This window comes from Perna viridis, chromosome 3 (assembly GCF_037379345.1).
Source record: "Perna viridis isolate PV_CMFRI_1.1 ecotype Kerala chromosome 3, ASM3737934v1, whole genome shotgun sequence".
Lineage (NCBI taxonomy): Eukaryota > Metazoa > Mollusca > Bivalvia > Mytilida > Mytilidae > Perna > Perna viridis.
The window spans coordinates 58,242,278-58,266,219 of NC_142447.1; the positions used below are offsets into that span (position 1 = coordinate 58,242,278).

At 34.4% G+C, this 23,942-nt stretch overlaps 3 protein-coding genes across 3 annotated transcripts; all 3 read right to left on the reverse strand.

Annotated features, from left to right (window-relative positions):
• Positions 1-4,475: 4,475 nt before the first annotated feature.
• On the reverse strand, positions 4,476-6,532 carry LOC148623088 (uncharacterized). The gene is made up of 2 exons (XM_088574174.1): positions 6,018-6,532; positions 4,476-5,422 (listed from the first exon to the last, which is right to left on the reverse strand). The coding sequence occupies exons 1-2, from the start codon at positions 6,201-6,203 to the stop codon at positions 4,730-4,732; spliced, it is 879 nt and encodes a 292-aa protein (XP_088430300.1). The 5' UTR covers positions 6,204-6,532; the 3' UTR covers positions 4,476-4,729.
• A 420-nt stretch (positions 6,533-6,952) lies between these two features.
• Positions 6,953-9,036, reverse strand: LOC148623089 (uncharacterized). Its single transcript, XM_088574175.1, has 2 exons — positions 8,772-9,036; positions 6,953-7,815 (listed from the first exon to the last, which is right to left on the reverse strand). The coding sequence occupies exons 1-2, from the start codon at positions 8,967-8,969 to the stop codon at positions 7,402-7,404; spliced, it is 612 nt and encodes a 203-aa protein (XP_088430301.1). The 5' UTR covers positions 8,970-9,036; the 3' UTR covers positions 6,953-7,401.
• A 1,468-nt stretch (positions 9,037-10,504) lies between these two features.
• LOC148623090 (uncharacterized) lies at positions 10,505-22,441 on the reverse strand. Its single transcript, XM_088574160.1, has 6 exons — positions 22,317-22,441; positions 21,549-21,744; positions 17,997-20,651; positions 17,473-17,492; positions 13,473-13,734; positions 10,505-12,654 (listed from the first exon to the last, which is right to left on the reverse strand). Exons 2-6 carry the CDS (start codon positions 21,741-21,743, stop codon positions 12,103-12,105), a joined length of 3,684 nt encoding a protein of 1,227 aa, XP_088430286.1. The 5' UTR covers position 21,744; positions 22,317-22,441; the 3' UTR covers positions 10,505-12,102.
• Positions 22,442-23,942: the final 1,501 nt, after the last annotated feature.

Below are 23,942 nucleotides of genomic sequence, written 5' to 3' on the forward strand. Positions count from 1 at the left end.
AGTGTGGTAGCAGTATAGGCCTTATCACTGCTATTATTTTCTACGTCTACCTCTGATAATAAACACTGGATGTAAAACGTTTTGCAGACAAAAATAATGTTGTTTCGGGCTTTGTCTGCTGGTACGACAACATATCTGTCATGTATAGTAGACCACGTTTTTGCTACATCGGGTCTTTGAAAACTGATGTAGCCTTGGCATTCATTGGCCTACTTAAATCTTTCATTCGTCTCAAAATTAAAGACTTCACGGCCTTTAACCACTTTAACAGAGAATTAATGTCTTCCCATAATTCCAATTTATGGAGCGTGGTTTACGGTACTTGGGACCTTTAGAAAGGATATTACGCAGAGATTCGTTTTCGATGATTGTTAAATCTCCCGTAACGACGTGACCAGAATGACCATATTTAAATGGAGAGTTTTTGCAAGAACAGTCAGGTGGTTTAGCCTTGAAGTCCTCAATCTCGAGGTTCTGCAATATCCATTTGGATGCAATTGGTAAAGTATGGGAATATGAAATAATTGGTATGGATTTGTCTTTGAAATATGAGGGAATTTTGTGATGGAGGATGTTAGCCAAATTAATTGGATCTATATTTTTGTTGACAAACGGTAGTTGAAGAAATGATCGTTTTTCTTCATCATGACTTTTCACACAAACTGGTTTAAAGAGTCTGTGGAAACCAATATCCAAAATGATGGCAATAAGTCTGTATAATGATGAGGTGGGGTCAGAAACAGGAGTATCAAGACTTGTTTCGTAAATGTAGTGTAGTAGAGTGAGAGGTAAAGAATAAAGTTTGATGTAACTTAGTTGAGGTATAGTGGCGATGGCCATGACTCCTTTCCCGTCTTGGATTTTTGTCTTTGACTTGGAAGGTTTCCTATACTTTTGATGTTGGCATTGCATCCGTAAGGTATTGCAGTACCTAGTCTGCGTATCCAGTACTCCTCTCTTTCCCTACGATAGTTTTTACTTAGAACGGGACTGTTGGTAGAATGGTAAATTTTGTCTAAAATAGGAACTTTCATAGAGAGGATTGAATGATCTTGTTGATTAAAATGTTGATAAACTGTCGGGAAGTTGGTGGTGTTAATTCCCGAACGGTGACCGCACATTCTTTTGTTTAATCGTTCTTGTGTTTCTCCGACATATACTAAACCACATAAGTTGCATTCTAATCCATATATTAAGTTTGTTGATTTGGAACTTAAGTCATCGTGACTTCTTGTATGGAAGGTTTTGTTTGTAAGGTGACTGGAGACGTAAGAGTTGGTTATAAGAATGTTTTTGCATGTTTTGCAATTTTTAATACCATATTTTGATATGGTACAATGTGTTTCGTCATCGTTGTAGTCAAATATATCATTTAAAGTGATGGAACATGGTTTGATAATTTTGAAATAGTCAGAATTTTTTAACTGGAATTGATGGTCTGCAGACTGAACGTGTGGTTGGGTAATAATATTCCCATCTGGGGACACCACATTCTTACAAGATAACAGTGTGTCTGATCTGCTGTGAGGTTCGGACCTTTTTATACTTGGGGACGTCCGAGCCATTTTTTCTTTCATTCCTCTTGTTAATTCCTCTTGTTAAAATCATTAATTTTAAAATTGTATTACTGTGCTGATGATACCCTCGGGGATAAAATTCACCAGCAGAGGTATCGACCCAGTGCTGTGAAAGAGTAATCCAAAGCAAGTCAAAATCAGTGGCATAGAATATCTGACGATTAACGACTTTGAAGACTTTGAACACTCTTTGATTTATTGCCAGTATATAAAAATTTTCCTTTTTTTCCCAAACTATCCAAAATCGATCTATAGAATTTCTGTATGATTTGTAAAAATAAATTTTGCATAGTTTACAAAAGAAATAAGGGGTCATAGAACATAACTCTATTACATAGAGCGTAATTACACTTTTATTGGACGTTTTCTCATCATTTATCTCCCCCTTGATAGCGGGTTTTAAGAATAAGTGTTTATATATTGAGCATATATTATTTTATGTCAAAACTTGTTTGAAAATAATGTAACTACACATTTTCACTCCATGTCAAACACTATTTTCTACTGAAAACATAATTCTATAAGAAAGTTGCAAGATGACCGAAAAGACGCTCAATGTAATAGGTATGATCTCCCTTAAACAAATTCTATGCTCTGATTTGATCCGAAAGAAGGAATATCGTTTGGCTAGATTCTTTAATCTCAGTTTCCGCTATATAGATGACGTATTATCTTGAAACAATCCTAATTTCGGGGATTTGATATATCGCATATACCCAAAGAACTTGAGAAAAGGGATACTATAGACACTGTAAGGTCAGACTCATATCTTGACCTACACTTGGAAATCGATGGTAAAAAGGAAAACTATTGACCAAACTTTACGACAAACGTGATGACTTTTCATTCAGAATTGTCAACTTTCCTTTCATCTCTGGCAACATCCCTTCAGCACATGCGTATGGAGTGTTCATATCACAACTCATACGTTATGCCAGAGCTTGCCGAAACCACCGCAGACTTTTTGTATCGCGCTAGAACTGTAACAAATAGGCTTCTGGAACAGGATTATGCTGCTACAAGATTGAAGTCATCACTACAGATGTTTTATGGTCGTCATCATGAACTCGTGGTTCGTTATGGTGTATCCATCTGCACCATGAAAACTGATTTATTCAACGGGTCAAAGTTTTTCTACCCCGGACTTGACTTTTTATGAGCAACTCGGCGGGTGATCCCAGAAAAGCAGAGGACGCTTACCCTACCAGTGCATCTGGTCCATTCTCCCAGTTTTTAGTGGAATCCGAGTTGCTCATTTGCTTTTGTCACTTTGTATGATTGATTCTAGTTACTTAATGTTCTTTGTTGTGTATGTCTGTTTTCCATGTCTGGTATTTGTCCCTCGATTGCATTCTTTTGATTACTGCTGTAACCTTGGTACCCTTGATTACTCTTTCTACCAGCATATTTTTGTCTGTGCTGTATCCTTATATTTAGAAAGATTAAAAAAATCAAAAAACTATAACTACATAAACATAATGACTTCCTCTAGCAGTTTACTATGTTTGTTATGATTCAAGTGTCAATCCAATTAATTGATGATTTTATAATACCTCGGCCTAGTTTAAACGCTCACATTGAAGGGTACCTATAAAATGTGAAACGAAAACGAAACGAAATGAAATGAAATCTATAAATTGCGAAACAATCCTGTAAAATGCGAAACGCAACGGAGAAAATTAATGTACGTGAATTGTAGCCATATATATACAAAGATGTACTTGAAATAAATCTTTAGATCTATACAGCGATAAATATTCGAAAAGTATTAACCAAGATTAACGTATGTATATATAAGGATATTCTACTCTTATTCATGTTCATGGCAGAGTGAATGTCTTCTTCCTCTTCATCCTCTTCTTCTTCTTCTCATTTACAGTGTAAATTCAATGTAGCACCCAGGACACAACTAAAAGCCCCGTATTAACATCTTTAAAACCAAATTATGTACAGGTTAAAAACATGGCCTCTTGCTGTCTGTGGCTGGTGATATGCAGCTATGGTGTTGGTTAGCTGCCTCTTGAATGCCTCGATGGTACTGGCATGTTTGGCACTGTCTGGAAGGCTGTTCCAGTCCCTAATGGTTCTGGAAAGAACAAGAATTTGTAGGTGTCTCGGTTGGTGTGCAATTGTCTACTTGCTGTTTCCCCGAGTTCTGGCATCACCTCACTGTTGTTAAGTAGATGCCGCTGGTATATTTATCATGTCATGGTTGATTTTATACATCATGACTAGCATGGATCTTAGTCGGCGTTCTTCTAAGTTTCCTATTGTAGCTCCTTTACCTTTGATGTAACACAGCCAGGAGTTTTGTCGGAGTAATTGCCATTGACGAATCTTGATGCATTTCGTAGGGAAACAGAAGAACGCCGACTAAGATCCATGCTAGTTATGATGTATCAAATCAACCATGACATGATAGATATATCAGCTGCAATAATAGACAATTGCACACCAACCGAGACACCTATAAATTCTTGTTCTTTCCAGAACCATTAGGGACTGGAACGGCCTTCCAGACAGTGCCAAACATACCAGTACCATCGAGGCGTTCAAGGGACAGCTAACCAACACCACAGCTGCCTGTCACCAGTCATAGACAGCAAGAGCTAGGCCATGATTTTAACCTGTACATAATTTGGTTTTATAGTTGTAAATACGAAGGTTTTAACTGTGTCCAGTGTGCTACATTGAATTTACACTCTAAATGAGAAGAGGAAGAAGAAGAAGAAGAAGAAGACATTCACTCTGCTATGGACATGAATAAGAGTAGAACATCCTTACATACATGCATGTACATACGTTAATCTTGGTTAATCCTTTTTGAATATTTATCGCTGTATAAATCTAAAGATTTATTTCAAGTACATATGTGTATATAGTTACAATTCACGAACATTAATTTTCTTCGTTTCGTTTCGCTATTTATAGATTTCTTTTCGATTCATTCGTTTCGTTTCGATTTCGTTTCGCATTTTATAGGTACCCACATTTAGAGATTTACGAATTTTTCAGACTGATTTCATTTTTTGTCAAATAGGTTTATTTTTTCAATCTGAAAAATAAGTATTCTGGACCACAATTATTAGTCAATGGTTAATGATACATCGATAGTCACGTGGTTTAATGATCTTTCACGGATTGAGTAACATTTATGCCAGTCTAGGTCTGAATGGTATTGTTGGTAGCACTGGTTGTGGCCTTGGCGTTGTTGATGGTTGATTAGCTAATGTGTACGGTTGACTTGGAATTATAGTTGGTTGATTTGGCACAATAGATGGTGGAATTGTACGTGTGGGAGGTTGACTAGGGACATAATGCGATTGGTTTGGAACGCTGTAAAGTCGATTTGGTACGTTGAATGGACCCATTGGATTGATGTAAGGTCGATTTGGTACGTTGAATGGACCCATTGGATTGCGGTTTGGTTGGTTTGCCTCATTGTAAGGTTTATTTGGTATGTTGTTTGGCAGATTTTGAACATTGTAGAAAGGATTTGGTTGACTTGTGACAATGTCTGGTTGATATGGCATGGTATATGGTTGACTTGGTATAATGGGTAACGGACTTGGTGTGGTTGTAAACTGACTTCCTACAGTTGCTGATATAATGTTTACGGTATCCTTTGGTTTGGAATTTCTGTAATGTACAAACATTGGTTTTGGTGGCTTTTCTCTCTTTGGTAACGATATATTCTCACACCATGCCTTTGGGCTTCTGAACGGTGACCCAATATACACAACAGTGAAACTGACTTTTGTTCTTCCATTTAATATTGGATAAATATTTGTTATTTTATAGGACTGTCCATTGTAGAGTCTCCCAAGTGTCAGGAAATTGCTGGACTGAAATAAAAGTGTTGCATCACAATAAAGCTTTACACACAAGTACAATTAGGAAATCACCATCTCATTCTGCTTAGCATTTATTGAAAAAAAAATGATTTAAATAAAAAAAACAAAAAAATAATAAAAATAACAAAAAACCAACACCTGAATCATAACAAAAACCAACTTTATCTATTCAGTGCTTGCAGCATGATGTTCTTGTTAAGTCGATTATGTTTAATCATAAATCATTTAGGGTAATTTGACAATAAAACAAACAGGCTCGGGTCATTCTTGATTCATGTTTTCACATATTATAAACGCCATCTGTTGCGTATAACTAACCATGTTGTATTTTTTTACAGTGCAAGTTCTTTAAAGTAAGTTGTTGACATTCCGTACAATTTGATCACAGTGTACACTTCTGTATTATGAAAATACGACACTTCTTACTTTTAGAGGCTCGTTTTTGAGAAAATAGCAAGAAGATTGAAAATAGAAAGTATTAGAATTAAAAGTCCGTTTTTTATTCAAACATTTCACTTTGAAAACGACATGATCGCCTGACAATGAACTACAATGCATAAATTTTCAGAATTATGAAAATACTAACATACAGATCTATTGTAGGACTGTCTGTCTTGATTACGACTTCCATTTGTCCAGCTTGGTAGCCTTCCGAAGAGTAGAAGGAACATATTCCTGATACAAAATGTAACGGCATCTCTGATTCCAACAAATCACCAAAGAAACCGTGTGCAACATGAATAGAAAGAACAAGACACAACAAGGGCTTCATGTTGTTGCTTTCCTTAGTAAAGGCGCTCTTCCAAACAAGATGCCACTATAAATGAGTTACATTAAAATACGGTTACAAATTTGCATAACTTATTTTTTTTGCAATAAAGATATGGTTTCTTTCTGCAGTTTTGCATTAGATCTTAACTTTATTTTGACAGTAAGTTCTTTTTTTTTTGGTTAATATTATTATTATTTTGGATGAGATTGTATTAAGATTTGGAATATTGATATAAAAAAAACGGCCCCCTCTTCCACTAATAGAACTGTTTGTGCCTAACTGTTCTGTTGTTTTATTTGATATCACAATCAATTTGGTAATTCTGTCTTGTGATCTTGGATGTTATATTATTTTTGGATTATATGCCTTATTCACATTCATTCAATATCTTCATCTTTCTGAGAATTAGATATGTTGGTGCACTCATTTTGTTTGTGTTGTGTTATTTGTGTGTGTGTGTGAATTGTTATGTTCTGTTTGTGTTTGTGTTTTTTTATGTAGATATCTTAGTTTTACGGTTTTGTATCCATAGCGAACATCCTTGTCACAGAAGAAACATAATAATTATTCGATGTTAAAATGTCCTGCACACAGTTGTAGTTGTCCTAATTACAATAAAAAAGAACTAAGATCTATACTGTTAAGAAAATTGTATTTACGTGAGTAAGAACGAAGTCGTTTTATTTTCTTAATAGTTTTTAAAAATTGTTTTTACTAACACCTATTGTATCAAATAAAACAAACTGATCTTACCTGGTGTACTGTTTTAATGAAATAAAAGTCGCAATGTCTTTATTTTACATAATTACGCGGGCAATCATTAATCAATTTTTAATATAATTGCTCCTGGGTGGTATCTTGATACATCGAGCAAAATAGCTCATTTACTTTCATTCATAAAAAGATATTGGCAAGAACTCTTGAACTTCAAACCATACACAAGCGATATATTGCGTACAAGTATTTAAAGTTTTGTCAGTGCGCTAATCGAATTGCGAAACGTCTGATTTTCAATGTGTATTGGTTGTCCGTACTAAATGGAAACACTGCTTATAAAGTTGAGACTCTATCTACATTGTATATCAAACTATAACAGGTTCTAATGAGTCTTTAGTTTAGACAGTCTTCCTACATCACTTGCTAGCAAAGTTTGAATGTTGGAAGAACGAGTAGCATGTAACTGACCCCCAATGATATCTTATTTAGAAGGTGAAGGATGTGGTGGTCGAGTTTGAAGAGAGGTAGTTATAGCAACGGTAGAAGAGGTCGTGTCTCTAGGATAAGTTGGGGTGACAGGGGTATCTGTTGTAGTTGTTGTAGTTGTAGATGGTATCATTGATGTTGTTGATGAGGCCTCAGTTGTTTTCGCTAAAGTTGTTGTAGTGATTCTCTTCGTAGTTGTTGGTTGTGCGGTTGACGTTGTAGATGTTGGCGCTGGTGTTGTCACTACATCAGTTAATCTTCGACACCAAGCTCGTGGTCCATGGAAATGAGATCCGAAGTAGCCAGCTGTAAATTTTACGGCCGAAAGTCCTGGTTTTAGTGCATGCATATTGACAACTTTGTAGGATAAACCGTAGTAATCTCTGTCATAGGATACAAAATTTGCAGACTGAAAAGAAGAAATACTTCTAAGACATTATCCTACAAACTTTTTCAGATTGTTGATTGGGTAATACACGACAGCCTTGCATTATCCCTCGACAATGCACCTGAAGTTGTTTTACCAAAATAAACGATTCTTCATCACACAGTTTAATTATAGCATATTCATTATTTATTTGCTGTTAAAAGCTTTTTTGATAAATGAGACTGCTTCGAGCTTAGAGACACAACATAACTAAGAAATAGTCATAAAATGAAGTATGCAATTAGTAAAACAATATCTCAATGTGAATATCTAAGCTGACACAAAAATGACGTATGCTAGACCTTCATGAGACCTTTTTGTAAAACTCGTATAAATGTTCACGAAGTTTATAGGGTCAATTCGACATCAACATCTGTAATCTGCAGAGAAAATGTGATAGAAAATATCCTCAATGTACCTTAAGTTCAGTTTGGTCATAAATGTTAGAAATTAATTTATAAACATTAAAACTGACCAGATTTATTAATAACATCATATGTTAATTAAAGTTTTTTTGTACAGATAACTGAAGTAGACCTTGAAAAAAAAATACGCTCGGTGACATTCTATTACTTCAGTACACAAATGACAAGTTGTCCTTCCGTATGTCTGTATAGCTGATGATATCTGTTCTTGCGCAATGCAATAACAACCTCAGGCTTACAGACGAAAAATAACTCGTTTATGTCAAAGAACATGAAAGCGATACGGTGAATGAAATTATATCTTGTTTCATACCCTTTTTTATAATTCATATTTAATTTTTCAATATTTTTTTTGTAAATGTTTTATGTGGTATGATAGAGGTCCTGGTTGAATTCAATACTTTATTTTAAAAATTTGGAAGTTGTATTTTGTAGCCGTATTTTTTGTGACCGTTACGTTGATCATTGACAAAATCATTACCGTACTTACGTATAAACCATTGCCGTACTTACGTATAAATCTACAGTAGGTTTGCTGAAGCTTATACTAATCTCAAATTCTGCTTCTTCATAATTCTTTCCTATGAGAAAATAACACGATCCTGAGGTAAATCGTAGAGGCAAATCCTCCATGTAATCAATTATATCTCCGATAAATCCCAAACTTCCAGTAATTAATCCTAAAAACATGAAAAGATACCCGAGGTCCATTTCTAAAAAAGAAAGAGAAAATATTATTATTTGCAAAATTGCTGTTTTGTAAAGACAATCTATAAGATCACGACGATAATAATTTTGATGGTAATGTAGTATGTGCCATAAGAAAAGAAAAGAGTATAACAATTTACTACGTTTTAGCTATTGACGTAGAATTTGTTAAAATAACATCAACTTGTTATCATACTCCTCAAAAGGCAACCCACCTCACACCAGTATAGTAAGCACGCATCATCATTTACTTAACACCTTTATATCATGTGACATTCGACTTATTAATCCATTTGTCATCTGTTCGTCGTTTATTCATCATTCTAGTATGGCCAATTTGACGGATTCAGATACTAAATAACGTAGGTATCCTTGTGATGTGAATGTCTTTTTACATTAGTATATGGAACGATTGTAGTGGTAACTAATATGTCTCGGGAATTGGATATAGGTTGGTTTAAACGGACAATCTTGGCGAAACCCCGACTACTTTTGAAAAAAAAACAGAAGACAAAACAAAGCCAAAATAAAAAAAAAAAAACCAAAACCAAAAACAAACAAAAAAAAACCAAACAAACAAAAAACAAAAATTTGGCACATGAACGACTTTGTCGTATATACATGTACATGTAGATCTAAATGAGAACCTGATAAAATGTACTGTGGCAACTCCATGGGTGTGTCTAGAAAAACAAAGAACGGTTACCATACCGGTGCACTTGTACCGGTTCATGCCCTAGTTGTTATTTACTTTTATTTTTATGTGCTATTTTTTTTTTGGTCATGTTCTTTATTGTGTGTGTCTATTTTATTTACGTAGTTGTTATTCCTGGATTCTGGATTGTGTTCTGTTTGATTTATGTTCCAATCCTGGCTCCGTTGATTTTCCTTGCCCCAGAATCTGAATTGAATTATGTATGCTATGTAAACTTCTAGATTATTATTTTTCTTTTAATTTATCCGTAGATATCAGATATTTTCACTGAACTTTACGTGTTTATTGTCTATATAGTTACAATATTTGCCATTGTATTGTATGTTCTTGTTGTTTTCAGGTCAGTATTTTGATTATTAAAACTCAGATATCTCTAACCTTGATTCAAGAGCTGTTGTTTTATTTCTTTTGTAGTTGATGCTTTGATTGTTGATTGATTGATTGATTGATTGATTGTTGAGGTTTAACGCCCGAGATTGTTTATTGTACACTTGACTCTTCGATTGTTTATTGTACACTTGACTGAGTATTTTGAGTAAAAAATGTAGAATTGCAACCCTTCGCCGTGAACAGGTCAAGTACATGTATTACTTCTTCAGGCAATGGTCATTGTCCAGCGATGATGACTTGAACTGTTTGTACTAATTCTTTTGATGTGTTAACCTTTCAAGGTCAAGTTAATAGGTTTAATTTAACGAAGCGTATATTGAGCCATATTTTTTTGTTACCGCGTGACGACGTATGGGCGTAAGGTATTTCTAGTATTATGCTTAAGTCTGCGGAAATATGACATACTCAACAAAAATAATAAATAAAAACAATATTTAAGCTTTTGATATATTTAGTAGAACTAGAGCAATAACAAATAACAACACGAGACAAGCCATAAAGACATTTCTCCTACTATAACGTACAATATCTAAATTAAAAAAGGAGACCGGAAGACAATCAAGAACAACGAACAACATCGCTAAATATTGTTTGGAAGACATTTTAAAGCACCGGATACTAACTGGTTTGGATTTCATCTAATCTATGTTATAATCATTAATTTACGAAATCTTTGATTGACTGATTGATTGAAGTCCTACGTCCTATGCATTTCTGGACGAGCACGTTTGATCAATCGAACAGACCCCACCTTGTACTAGTCCGAACACTGATCCGGATGTTTATTGCGTTATCTCACAGATGCAACAGCGCGCAGGTAGGTGTGTCACCCCACTTTGACACAACAATCACTTCGAAAAGAGAGGTATACATACTTATATAGTGGTCTAGTTTCCCTTTTTCAGGTTTAAATTTATAGAGCAAATTGATTATATACAATTTAATATCAAGTACAAATTAAAGCAGAACATTACAAGACAACAAGAAAAAACTGTGGGTAATGCTCACTAACTTGATACCCTTCACTCTTCCATTTGATAGCATGCACCTTTTAACCTCTGTTTTGATTCGGATCAAAACCTTAAATAGAAGGTGCAGAATGAGAACAAGTAATAAAAAATCTGTGAAAGTTTCATTAAATTCCATTCAGTTGTATAGGAGGGGTAACGGATAAGAGATGGGTCCCCCATGTCCTCATATTCACAAATGACAAAGTCCATGTGTTGCTTTATGAAACCCTAAAATTGATTTAAATCTAAAACTAAAATAAAAGGTGCACAATGGGAATATATAATAAAGATTCTGTGAAAGTTCAATTCACTTCCATTCAGTGGTACAGGATAAGTAAAGGATAAGAAATGGGTCTCTCCTGTGTAACAGAAGGACGGAAGACGGACGAACGGACAGACACCCCTATCACTATATACCCCACTTTGCAAGTAGGGGGTATAATGAAAACAAGAAAACGAGTCAATGTCAATTAAAACAGTAGTTAGTATGCTGTCATGTATAATATTCTTGCATACGGATAGAATTGTTAATACGCATCTTTGACACCAGGAAGCAAGTTGGTTTACGACTAAACTTCTTGGCTTTGATAGTAAAAGGGACAATATCACCATTTATGTTCCGTTTAAATTCCTCGAACATACGTATTTTCTTGTTGCTAGCAGATGTGGGTCAGAATCAAAGTAAAACCAAATTAAATTGTTCTACACTTGAGAAAAAGTATTGTCACTGTCTTTTTAAAACTTGAAACTACTACGCTGTTGAAGAAAGTATTTGGTCAGTCACTAAGCTTTCTCCTTGATATACCACCACAAAATAAACTCAGCATAAGAGCCGAATTCAGAAAGTGAAATTTCATTGGCTTGAGACGCATAGAATGAAAATGGTCGTACTGCAAAGGCTTAAATAACATTCACTCTGAAGCCAAATATGCATAATTGCAATCCAAATACAAACTCGCTAGAGAATTAAATTTCTCTATGAGAAATTATTCGAAAATTCTAAATATTTCTGAAAATAGAATCATCTTGATGGATCTGGCATAGGTGGTCTTGTAGGTAGTGTAGTTGTTGTTGGTGGCAAGGTAGTCGTAGTCCGTCTTTGTTGTGCTGTTGTACGTTGTGTATTTTGTGTTGTTTGCATTGTTGTTGTAAATATTGCTGAAGTTGCAGTATATGATCTAACTGAAGTTGTGGCAGTCGTTGCCGATACTGTTGGCCAGGTTTGATGTTCTGTTGTCAAGCGTTGTGTTGTTGACTTTGTAGGCGTGATGAGTTTTTCTGTTGTTGTATCGGCTGTTGTTGATGTTTTTGTTGTCGAATGTGAACTGGTGTCAGAAGCTGATGAAGTTGTCCTCGGACGGAGAGTGGTTGTCAACACCGTTGATGGCTTTGTTATCTTTGATGTAGCTGTTGTGGTGAGCAAAGCCTGGTGACATGAATGATGAGGTGTTCTGGTTCCAAAATATGAAAATTCAAATCTTATACACAATCTTTTATTAGTCAGTAATTTGTAATTTATTATGTTGTATGTCATTCCGTTGTTTCTTCCATTGTGCGCTAGAAATCCATCAGTCTGAAAAGTGTTATCAGATTAAATAATTTACTAAGCCAGTCGAAAAGAAAGGATTTTAAAATATGATTGAGGTGTGATAATATTGCTAAATAATGTAAATATTATTTTTAACCTGTTCGAAAGTGAGTCTTTTTAAGATAATAAAGGCAATATTATAATGCAACATTTTGTCTCTGATATTATTTTGAAAGAGAAAAAAAAACCCATCAATTAAAAAAAACAAACGCAAGTTCTACCGGTATTTATTCTGTCTATTTGTAAAAAAAAACAATCAACGTTACTGTCCGATAAAACCAATCTTAACTAAACATTAGAGTATGTAGGAAAGTCAATGGTCATTTCCTTATGACCAAGGGATATATTTTATCTGTTAATGGCTTTTAACCTGGGATGACAACGATATACGAAATGATGTGTGACGACATGAAAGAAAAGAAAAACAACAGATTAAAACACCAAACGGACGTGAAGTAAATAAAAATGACCGTAAAAGTGCATTTATATACATTGTGTGTTGTACAAGTTGGCTGCAGTACAGATAGGAAACTTAAATACTGCTGTTAAAATAGAACGTTCGACAATACTACATAGACACGAAACATTTATCATCAAACAACAAACCACAACCAAAGATGTGACGACAATGCGAAATGTGGTTGTAAGTTTTTTTCAGGCAGCGTAGTAATTAAAGTTTTGTTAACTGCAAACTTTAACAAATCACGTACAAAGAAAATAAAAATAAAATTATACATGAAATTGATATGAAGGGTTCTATGATACCTGTGTAAAGTTTGCTATGAGAGCAGTTATGATCTTACCATGACAGTTAGCCCAGTTGTAGAACTATCGAACTGAATTATAGCCCTGAAATCGCCCAAGAAGTATGTTCGTTCAAGCCGGAAGTAGCATAGCCCTGTAGCATATTTTCTCTGGGGGAAAAAGTAGTCAAAATAGTTGTAATCTCCAAAGAAGCCGGTCTCGTCAGAATCAGAATCGAAAAGGTCATCGAAATCACCAAGAAAGGAGACTGATATTTTTAGAAGACTCAGGATAACTAAAATAATGTATTTAAGATCCATCCTGAAGAAAAAAAAAAGAAAATGTATAAGTTTTACTCCAAATTGATGTTATAGTTTATTTTGTTAAAGAAGTGTTTGCAGTATACAGGTAAAGCTGATTCTTAGTTGAATTGCACTGAATCCAAGTTTCTTTTCATCGCAATTCATACTTCTGTTTTCATTGGAATGAACTACAACTCTACTACAGTACTAGCCAATGCGCTAATGTGAATGCTGCTTAGAGAAAAAAACATTTTTGACCGAACTGTGAAAACTATTCATTGTTACTTAAAAAAAGTTACAAAATTTTTCTCTCACTCTAGCATCATTATTTTTTTTATTTTACTACCTTTCAATTGCTCTTACCTTAACTTCTTACAATTTATTCTCTCTATTCAAACCAGAGTTGTCTAATGCGTTCTTAAAATATTATATATATAGTGAAGTGGTTTCAGGCTTTTATATGATTTATCATGTTATTTTAAAATAGTTATGCACACCTTTTAAACGGATGAACCCGAGTTATAGATCTGAATCAGTCATCATCTTCCCTCAAGGCCTTCCGGATCATCTCCACTTACATGGTCACAGGTCAGATGAACGTCAGTAAAATGATATACATTCTAAAATGACGTATACCTCTTATCATTAAAACTATCCTACTTGGTACTTTGTAATAAAGAATTTAAAGTGTCATCGGAAAGTTGTCATATTACTAAACACCATAATTATTTAGACCATCATATCTCTGATCAGTTGAAAATCCATTTTAATTGAATTAAGTTGAGACAGCTCGGGTGCAAAGATATTTTGTTACCAGAACTTCCGAAGTATTAAATCTGTTAATATGATGTGTATTCCCGACACAAATATGTTAATTGTGGTTTGTAGCGGTCATGCATTAAAAATAGTGTTTGTTTACGTCCATAAATCATCAGCACTTAATTAGCATCACATTCTGTTTACATTAATTTTAGCATGAAATGACAAATTGGCTCTTGCAGACCTGCTCCTGTAATGTCCAGCAAAGTAAAATATGAATTAGATAAGTTAGTACGTAGTGGTATTTTGCTTCTGAGTTGCTATTTTATCAACTGAGAACGCGAAAAAAAAAATAGTCGAAAATGGGCTTATGATTTTTATCATAGATGCACTGTTGTGCTTTACTTTGTTTTGTAGAGAGGGTTTGAATATGCTTAGCCTGCTGCAGTCCTATTTTTTTCTGAATAAAATAGGTTTAAACGAAAATTAAATCAAATCGAAAATAATCTGTATAGGCTTTTGTGTTCATCTACTGATACTACACATTTTCTCACTGTTTTCAACAACTACAAAACTATCCCTTACATTTCTTAAGAAAAATTCATTTATCTACATTGAAAAGGACCGAGAACTTTTTAGCTAAACCTTTAAAAGAAAAATCATTTACTAGAACTTCATAGCATAAAATGTTTATACAAAAAAATAGAACAAACGCATCGTGTATCACACATGCAAATTTACTAACACAATCCCCGCAAGGGGCGGTCGTGCGAGATCTGCAAGGGTAGTCAAAACCGTATAAACCACCAATCGGAATGGTTTATCGCATCTTCTATAGATAGCCATTCAGGGGTGTAGCACACTGTCTCGATCTTCGCTTTAAGATGGTTATGCTGTTTTCTCATGTAACATTCCGAGAGAATGGTTTGGTTAAGATTTCTTCCGACCTTTATCACGAAATTATTGGTAATTCTGGTTTTCTGTCAAGCTACAAATATGGCACGGTAAACAAACATTTAAGCCGTTAAACCAGTCACTACGGGGAGCCGAAAGGGACTTGATCTTTTTGTAATCAAAGTCAATTTTGTGTAAACAAAATTGAATCCCGTCATAACAAAATCATTTTTGTAGTACAAAACTATGTTACACAGACTTGTTTTATGATCACTTCATTATGAAATTACGAAATTCATTTTTTGAGACAAAATTCAATTCTGCGTCACAAAAGTCAATTATGTCTCACAGAATCCAATTCTGTGTCGCGAAATTCAATTTTGTGTCACAAAATTCAATTTTGTATTTTATGAGACAAAATTCAATTTTGTGTCACAAAAATAAATTTTGTGAGACAACAGTCCATTTTGTGTCACAAAAATCAAGGGAATATCATATGGTTGATGCGCTATTCTGCGAAAGTAATACTTTATTATATATTACTTTCTTTTGCAGAATAGCCCATCACCCATATGATATGTCCTTGCTCGAAGTAATCGGAAACCTGCGTCTGCGAGACCCGCGGTCACTATATCCAATGAGAAACCTTCTTACAAAATCATGATGAGAGAATTCATTTGCATATCCAGAGGATTCTGTAAACTAATATGCATACAAAATCGAATTTTGTGAAAAATTGAATTTTGCGACACTGCATTGACTTTTGTGACTCAAAATTGAAAATTTGTTGTATGTTATAAATTTTGTTAATCTCAACTCATTTTTGTTGAACAAAATTCACTTTTGTCTGTACAAAATTGAATTTTGAGTACAAAACCAGAAGAGTCCCATTCGGCGCCCCGTAGTCACTTCCGGTTGCATTGCCAGGTTATTTAGTCTGAATATAGGTAGTTGATATAGACACGTAAAATCTCGAAAAGCGAATACATTAATGAATGTTCGAATATCAAAAGAATATCACGCTACTTAGATTGGTATTGCTGTTTTCTTAGTCAGATTTCAACTGTTAACTGGCCATTTTCACTCAGAAACTAGCGTATAGAGAATCATCTTTCAAATGTTGTTTTTTCCCGACCCCCCCCCCCCCCCACAAAAACAAAAAAAAATACTGGACTTTATATAGAATTTACTAGTCTTAATGTGAATTTCAGTGCTCTCTAAGCAGAATTTACCAGTCTACATTTTAGTTGATCTACCGGAAGTAGGAATTCTGTATAGATACCAATTCATCAATCGGAACTACTCGGCCATTTCCGCTACACTAAAAAATGTGAAACTAGAAAGACTGAGGAGTTCCGATTGTGAAATCCATATTAAGACCGGTAAATTCTGTATAAAGATCAGTATTTTCGCCCCGCAAAAGCGAGATGGTTCTCTGTAAACCGGTCAATTTCTATTGTATTTAAACACATTAGTTAATAACGGTCTTTATTAACTGATGACTTAAAATACAATGTAAATTGCCCCTTTAATACAACAGGAGGTTTTAGCAACCATAATTTATACAGGGCAATTGCCCTGTATTAATTCTGTATTAAAGGTTTGTACAGATAACTCCTGTTATTTTAAGTCATCAGTTAATAAAGGGATCATAAAATAACCATTTAATAACCCTATATTATTTATTGCTTATGTCGTTTTTGACTTATAAACCGTCTTTTCATATCGAAAATAATGGAACTTCCCGGAAAATTCTGGCGGGCAAGTTTACTCACGTAAGTTGTTTAAAACTTAAAATAAGGATGGGAGCATGTACTTACGTGCGTGCGGTGAACAATTTGAAACCATAAAAATCCTGTTTTGCCGTATTTCATAATTTTATATTTAATAAATAAAGAGGAAACAAGAAATTAAATAACAAAACAAGACGCAACAATCAATTAAAATAACAGTTTCAATCAAATACTGGGAATAGACGAATAATACTGCTAAATGTTGTCACATAATTTGAAACTTTGATTATAAACAAAGGTTAATTATAGAATTCGAATAGAGCTCCATGTCATATTTTAAATCTACGAACAAGAGAATACATCTTGATTACCTCACATAACAATTCTCTGACTATTAAACCATGATAGAAAATAGTAAGTATAGATAAAATAACTTTCTGGACTTTTGGACAGACTAAAAACAGAATGGTTTACACCCCCCTCTCTCTCTCTGTCAACTGTTGTTATTTCTTTTTGTTCTTTTACATATACACTGATAAAAATAGATTAAATAATAAAATAATAAAATTATATTATGTGATATGATAATACCACTTGGCAAAAATATTATATCTTTTTTTAATCTTTAAAAGAATTCGAAATAAAGTATTAGTAGTCTTTATACTATGTAGAATACTTTATATCATTGGCAAAACTCATCTAGAATTCTTTGAGAATGTCGAAAATAAGATATAGGACCATGTCATTGTCTTTCTGGTTAAAGTGTTACAAGCGGTGGAGTTCCAGTATGTTTGTATATCGACTCTATTACGAATCATCTCATCGGGATAGGCGGAGGTTCTCTCGTCGGTAAAGTTGACACACGTGCTGTCGTCGCAGTGGTTGTTGAAATTACTTTTGTCGTCGACTCCGTTGTTTCAGTCATGGGATTAATAATAGATGTCAATGACTCCGTTGTTTCAGTCGTAGGATCAGTAGCAGATGTCACCATTTCCGTTGTTTCAGTCGTAGGATCAGTAGCAGATGTCACCATTTCCGTTGTTTCAGTCGTAGTATCAGTAGCAGATGTCACCATTTCCGTTGTTTCAGTCCTAGGATCAGTAGCAGATGTCTTAGGATCAATAGATACCACTGAATCCGTTGTTTCAGAGCCAGCAGTAGTTAAAAAATGATCTGTTTGTGTTGATATAGCTTGTGATGATGCATCTTGAGTTGTTCTATATTTTGTTATTTCCTGAGTTTTATCGACTATTACAGGTGTTGTTGGGTGAGATGTTGAAGATGTCGTCGTTTGATCGGTGGAGGATACAAACTGAGTTGTTGACTGAAGTATATCATTGCTCGTGGTGGATCTTTTTTCGGATGCTGAAGTATCGGTAGATTGTGGTGTTTTATCTTCTGTTGATATAACAGGTTTGATTGTTAATATCTCGGTAGTTAGAGTGTTTACATCCTCTGTTGATATAAATGAGTTGGTTGTTGAAGTATTGGTTGGCCGAGTTGTTACGCGATCTGTTGGCGAAGCTGATTTGGTGGTTAATGCCTCGGTTGACATAGTTTTTACATCCTCTGTATGTGGAATTGATTGTGTGGTTGAGTGAGTTGTTGCAACATCTAATAATGTGTCAGGTTGCTTTGTTGATGTCTCTGTTGGGTCACTCGTTATACTATTTATTATAGTGACGGGTTTGGTTGTGGACGTTTCAGTAGATTGAATTGTTTCATCCACTGTTGACAGGATTGGCTTGGTAGAGGTTTTAGTAGATTGAATGTTGTCAAGTTTTGTTGATGTGATTGGTTCGTTTGTTGACGTCTCAGTTGATTGAATCATTTCCTTCTTTGTTGATGCGATTGGTTGAGTTGTTGGCGTCTCAATAGATTTAGTTGTCTCCCTCTTTGTCGATATGATTGGTGGAGTTATTGGCGTCTCGGTAGATTTTTCTGTTGATGTGATTGATCTGGTTGTTTTTGTATTAGTAGATTCGATTGTTGTTTTTGCTGTGGGGGTCACAGGTCGGTTTGTTATAAAGTTACGTTTGTTGGTAGTCGTTGCTTGCAACTTGTTTGTCACACTTGACGCTTGTGTTGAAGTCGTCAATTCTGTGTATTTTGGAATTATTGCTACTGAATTAGTGGATATATCTGTTGTACTTTTTGATTCTGTAGTAAAAGGTGTTTTTGTAGTAGTACCTATTTCTATTTTTGTAGTACTGAGCAGTGACGCTGTCGTATCTATCACTTGTGAGCTTACACCATTTGTTCCAATTTTCGAATCCTGTCTTCCTGTCGTTACTTCTGTTGATAAATCAGTCGATAGCTGGGTTGTGGTAGTATTCTTTTCTGAAGTTATTGTAGAAGATTGTGTTTGTCTACTTGTGAAGAGCCAATTTGATACTGTGCTCGATCTTTCTGCCGCTGTCGTTGTTGGAAATATTGAATTCCCAGACTTTGTTGATGTTGTTATTAGTAACTCCGTTGGTACCTTTTTATTGGTAGTTGAGAAAAATGGTTCCGTTGTTGTGGATTTTAGTTGCATAGTGGTACTTGACTTTGGTTCAGTTGTTGAAGTATGTGCTGCTGTAGTAAATGTCGATTCTATTTCAGTATCTAACTTGGTCGATGTCGTTTCAAGAATAGTGGTTGGATTTACTACAGTCGTGGGAAGTTCTGATTCGGACCTTGATATGTTATTGGTTGTTGAGGTTTCATGTTGAGTTACTGTTGGTTTTGACTCCGAATCAGTCGCATTGGATGTTGTTTTTAGCTCCGCAGTTGTTATTGTTGTGTTTGAATATACCACAGTGGATTCAGTGTTTTTTTCAGTTAACCGTGGCTTTCCTGTTGTGTATTCTGTACTAACTGTTACTTTTTGTTCGATTGTCGAATATACTGTTGCCTTAGTTGCTTCCGTTCTCGGAGCTAGTTCTGTTATAAATTCCAATTTTGAGGTAGTATTTGAAAATTTAGTGGCTTGTTTTATAGTTGTAGTAGGAGTTAATGTTCTTGTTGTTTTCTCTGTCGATAGAGGCATTGTCATTGTTTCTGTAGAATTCGTTCCTTGTCCTGACGTTGTTGGATGCGTAGTGGATGGCTGGTTCATTGTTGTAATACTATCAGTTTGTTTTGAGATTTGTTCAGTTGTAGATGATATTCCCGGTGAGGTAATCTTTGAGGAATTTGTTGAAGTTCCTGTCATTGGCTGTGATAACGTAATGGGTTTAATTGTGGTTACAGTTCTTGTAATGATCGGTTTAGTTGAGGTCAATGCTATGTTATCCGAATTATCCGTTGATGAAGTACTTGTGTAGTTTAATCCGGGGGTTATAGTCGGCCCGGTTGTTATAGTTACTGTTGTGTTTATTATTGGTTTAAACGTTGTCGGTATAAAGTAAAGAGACGGTTTGCTTCGACAGGTGCTTCGTAAATGGGGCCCTCCAAAGTACCCAATGAAAAACTTTAACTTATTTAGTCCAGGTGGTATAAACTTTTGGTTTAAAGTCCGTTGAATTAGCCCTTCGTATCGTGTACCAACCCGCTGAAAGTTGTTCGCCTGAAAAGAAAAACAAAGTTTCAAATTTGTATTTTTATAAGACGTAAGATGTCAAAAGTAAAACTGATTGTTAGTTTATCTGGTACAGATTAGCTGCAGTAAAATGAAATAAATAAAGGATCGACTTGAGATGGAAATATTATAACTGTATGTAGTTAGCAATGAAAGATCAAATTTATAATTATACGCAAGTACAGTATAACTTTGCAAATAAAAAAAACTAAACTAAACCACACGAATTAAATACAGATACATTGTATGTGTAGAAGAAAATGGTAGATGAAGCATCTTTTAAGAAAAGTATCAGCGTCTCATATGTAGTTTATAACAATTTTATTTGCTCAACTAGAACAAATGGGATGGGACACAAGTCAGTCAAACTTATGAAGTCTTCTTCCATGAATTACATTTCTTACAATATTACACAAAACATACTACAAGGATATAATGACATGCAAAGGAAAAAAACTAATAGCAATTGGGTAAATAAAATAACAAAACAAACTTAATAGAATACTATTTTCTATTTCCACGGGTAACCAATTCAGTTTATGAATAAGGTTTCATATTAGTCAACAGTGTGCCAACTTCTAAATACTAGTACCCAAGATGTCTTGGGGGGGGGTTATAAATGTGTGTATCACTTGTTTTCCAATCCCATTATTGTTTATTTTCATTGTATCTGAATAAATACTGTTTACACGTTGTATTTCCACATGGTAGTTTTTGTGACTTCCTCTTTGCTCAACATTCGACAAGATTGTCTTCTTAGGGGGAAAATGTATTTTATTTAAAACTCGTCCATCTCAAACAAGTGTATTCTGTTCCCGTTGAGATAGATGTTTGCTAATAAAAAATAGAAGCATATCTGCATTCTTTCTATAATTGAATACTTACGGTAAACTCGACTGGCATCTGATTTAGAAATATCGAAACTTCCAGTTCGCCAGGTTTATATGTTTGATTCGTCAAAAAGTAACATGTTCCAGACTTTATTTTGAAAGGTAATTCTTCAACAAATTCGACAAATTCCCCCAAAAAACACAACGTCGATGGAATGAAGAACAGAAGCAAGGTTGATATTCCCTTCATTCTACAATAACATAGTTCAATAAAACTTCGATACAATCGTTGAGACAATATCTGTGCATCTTTAATCTTTTAGAAAGCATTTGAAACTTAACATAATAAGTAAGATGTCCACATGAAGGGTGAAAAGTTCATGTTAACAGAAGCTACTATATACAACCATTACTTCAACGTTTTTGACACAATAATTTTTTACTTTTTGACATTTGTTATAAAAATAAAAGGAAAGCATTATTTCTTTCCCAAGTATATAATAATGTGCATTTAGACGCGAAAAAAAATAAATAGGTATGTTGAAATTGTAATCATATAAAATACTAGAAGGTTTGGCATAGTTGGTGTTCACTCCATGATGATTTTTGCCCGACACCTTGTGTCTTCTCTCCTGGTAATAAATGAGGCGTCAAGAAAAATGTGACTCATTAGGTATTGAACATCTTCAATTGTAAATTGAAAATATATGATGTATACAATTGGGTAATTAAAAACTTATCATAGTGAAATAGAAAATACATTAGATTCACTGATACCACGTGATTTGTGGTAAAACGGGCAAATAATGAAAAATGAACCTACCTTTAAAAGTTTGTCACTTCAGAGTTGATTATGTACTGAGTTGACATTGTCATTTATTTCATGTATACATCTTTCTCTTCTTCTCTTCTTTACACCTTTTACTACTAATCCTGACCCGATTTCTTCATTAATCATAATGTCCCTGATCTGATACATGACAGACAATGGTGTAAATTTGGACACGGCTGTCACCATGAGCCATGCTTCATAGTGTGTATTACAAAATGATGATTTATAGGTGGTCAAGAATCCCTGTATGTATAGTGTATTATCACATATGGTTTTGTAACAGCAAGTATTACTTAAGTACTTTACAACGGCACTCATACTTAGTTTGCCTCAGCACGTGGTTTCGTGGAGTCTTGGAGGTTTCAGTCTTCCTATGGTCATAAACCACAAAACTATTCTTAATTTCGGAGATTTTGCGTATTCAAAATCTATTTTCCAAAATCTGCGATTTTTTTTAGGAAAGCATTAACGTTTTTAACAAAATACATTTCTTTAGTAGTTAATCAATACACAAAATTTCAGTTCAATATGCTACATAACTTTGAGATTTCCAGCTACCTACCCACATTGGTTTGTGTGATTTGTGCCTCTTGTCGCAGTGTGTTTCAAAGTTTTGCCTTTCTTGCCCTTGTCAATTAATATGTTCTTTAGCGTGTTTTTGCCCATATATTTTCCCATTTTATATTCACCCTTTTCATTTGCTCTTTGACATTTTGTCTTTTTTTTTACTTAACTAAATAAATTAACATACAGTTAATGAACAATGTTAAAAATTTCAGTCTAACATTTTTGTACAATAACTCTTAAATCTGAGATTTTTTTTTTATAAAAGATGTAGTTGTGACCAAAACAAATTGCAATAATAATAAGCTTCCCGGAGCGCAGCATAATACAACAGAAGCTTGAATAACCCTGTTCACGTGGGACAAGTGTGGATACAATATTAGTTTTTGACAGACTTAATCGTAGGGACTTACAGTTCATTTTGGGCATAACAACTGGTTTGGGCACAATATAGCACATCAGCAGAACTTTTTTTCACCTTCATTTGAATTTCAAATTTTGTCAAAAAGCAAACACCATTGCAAACGCAATCAACTTATGTTATTAACATTTCTAGGGTCGCTTACTATTAAAAGTGGACAATGCTCTCTTTGTGACCGATTTACAGACAACATATTCGAGTGTTCCATACTTCATTGTGAATCCCTTTTGAATGATAGAAATTCCATCTTTTACGACATTGTACACAAACTTCCAGTACATGATTCAAATAATCTATTTAATCAAGAAGATGATGACATTATTATAACATTCCTTGGTGGCATTACCGACTTTGCTAATGAACTGAACTCTGATATATGGTGTCAGCTAATGCTATGCGTCGCATGACTATTGTATTGCAGTTGTGATTTTTTTTCTTGGTTTGTAAATCTCAACTTTTGGAGGAAATAAAGAAAATTAGTCAATCTCCCTTTTAGCCCCTTATTTTCATTAGGAGAGGAGTGGGGCAAACCCCTAAAGAAACTATAGGGCATTTTACCATGTCCCTACGATTGATTTGTTAAAATTTCAAAAAAGATCTGACAAGTCTTACTCAAGTTGCCGTAAATAAGC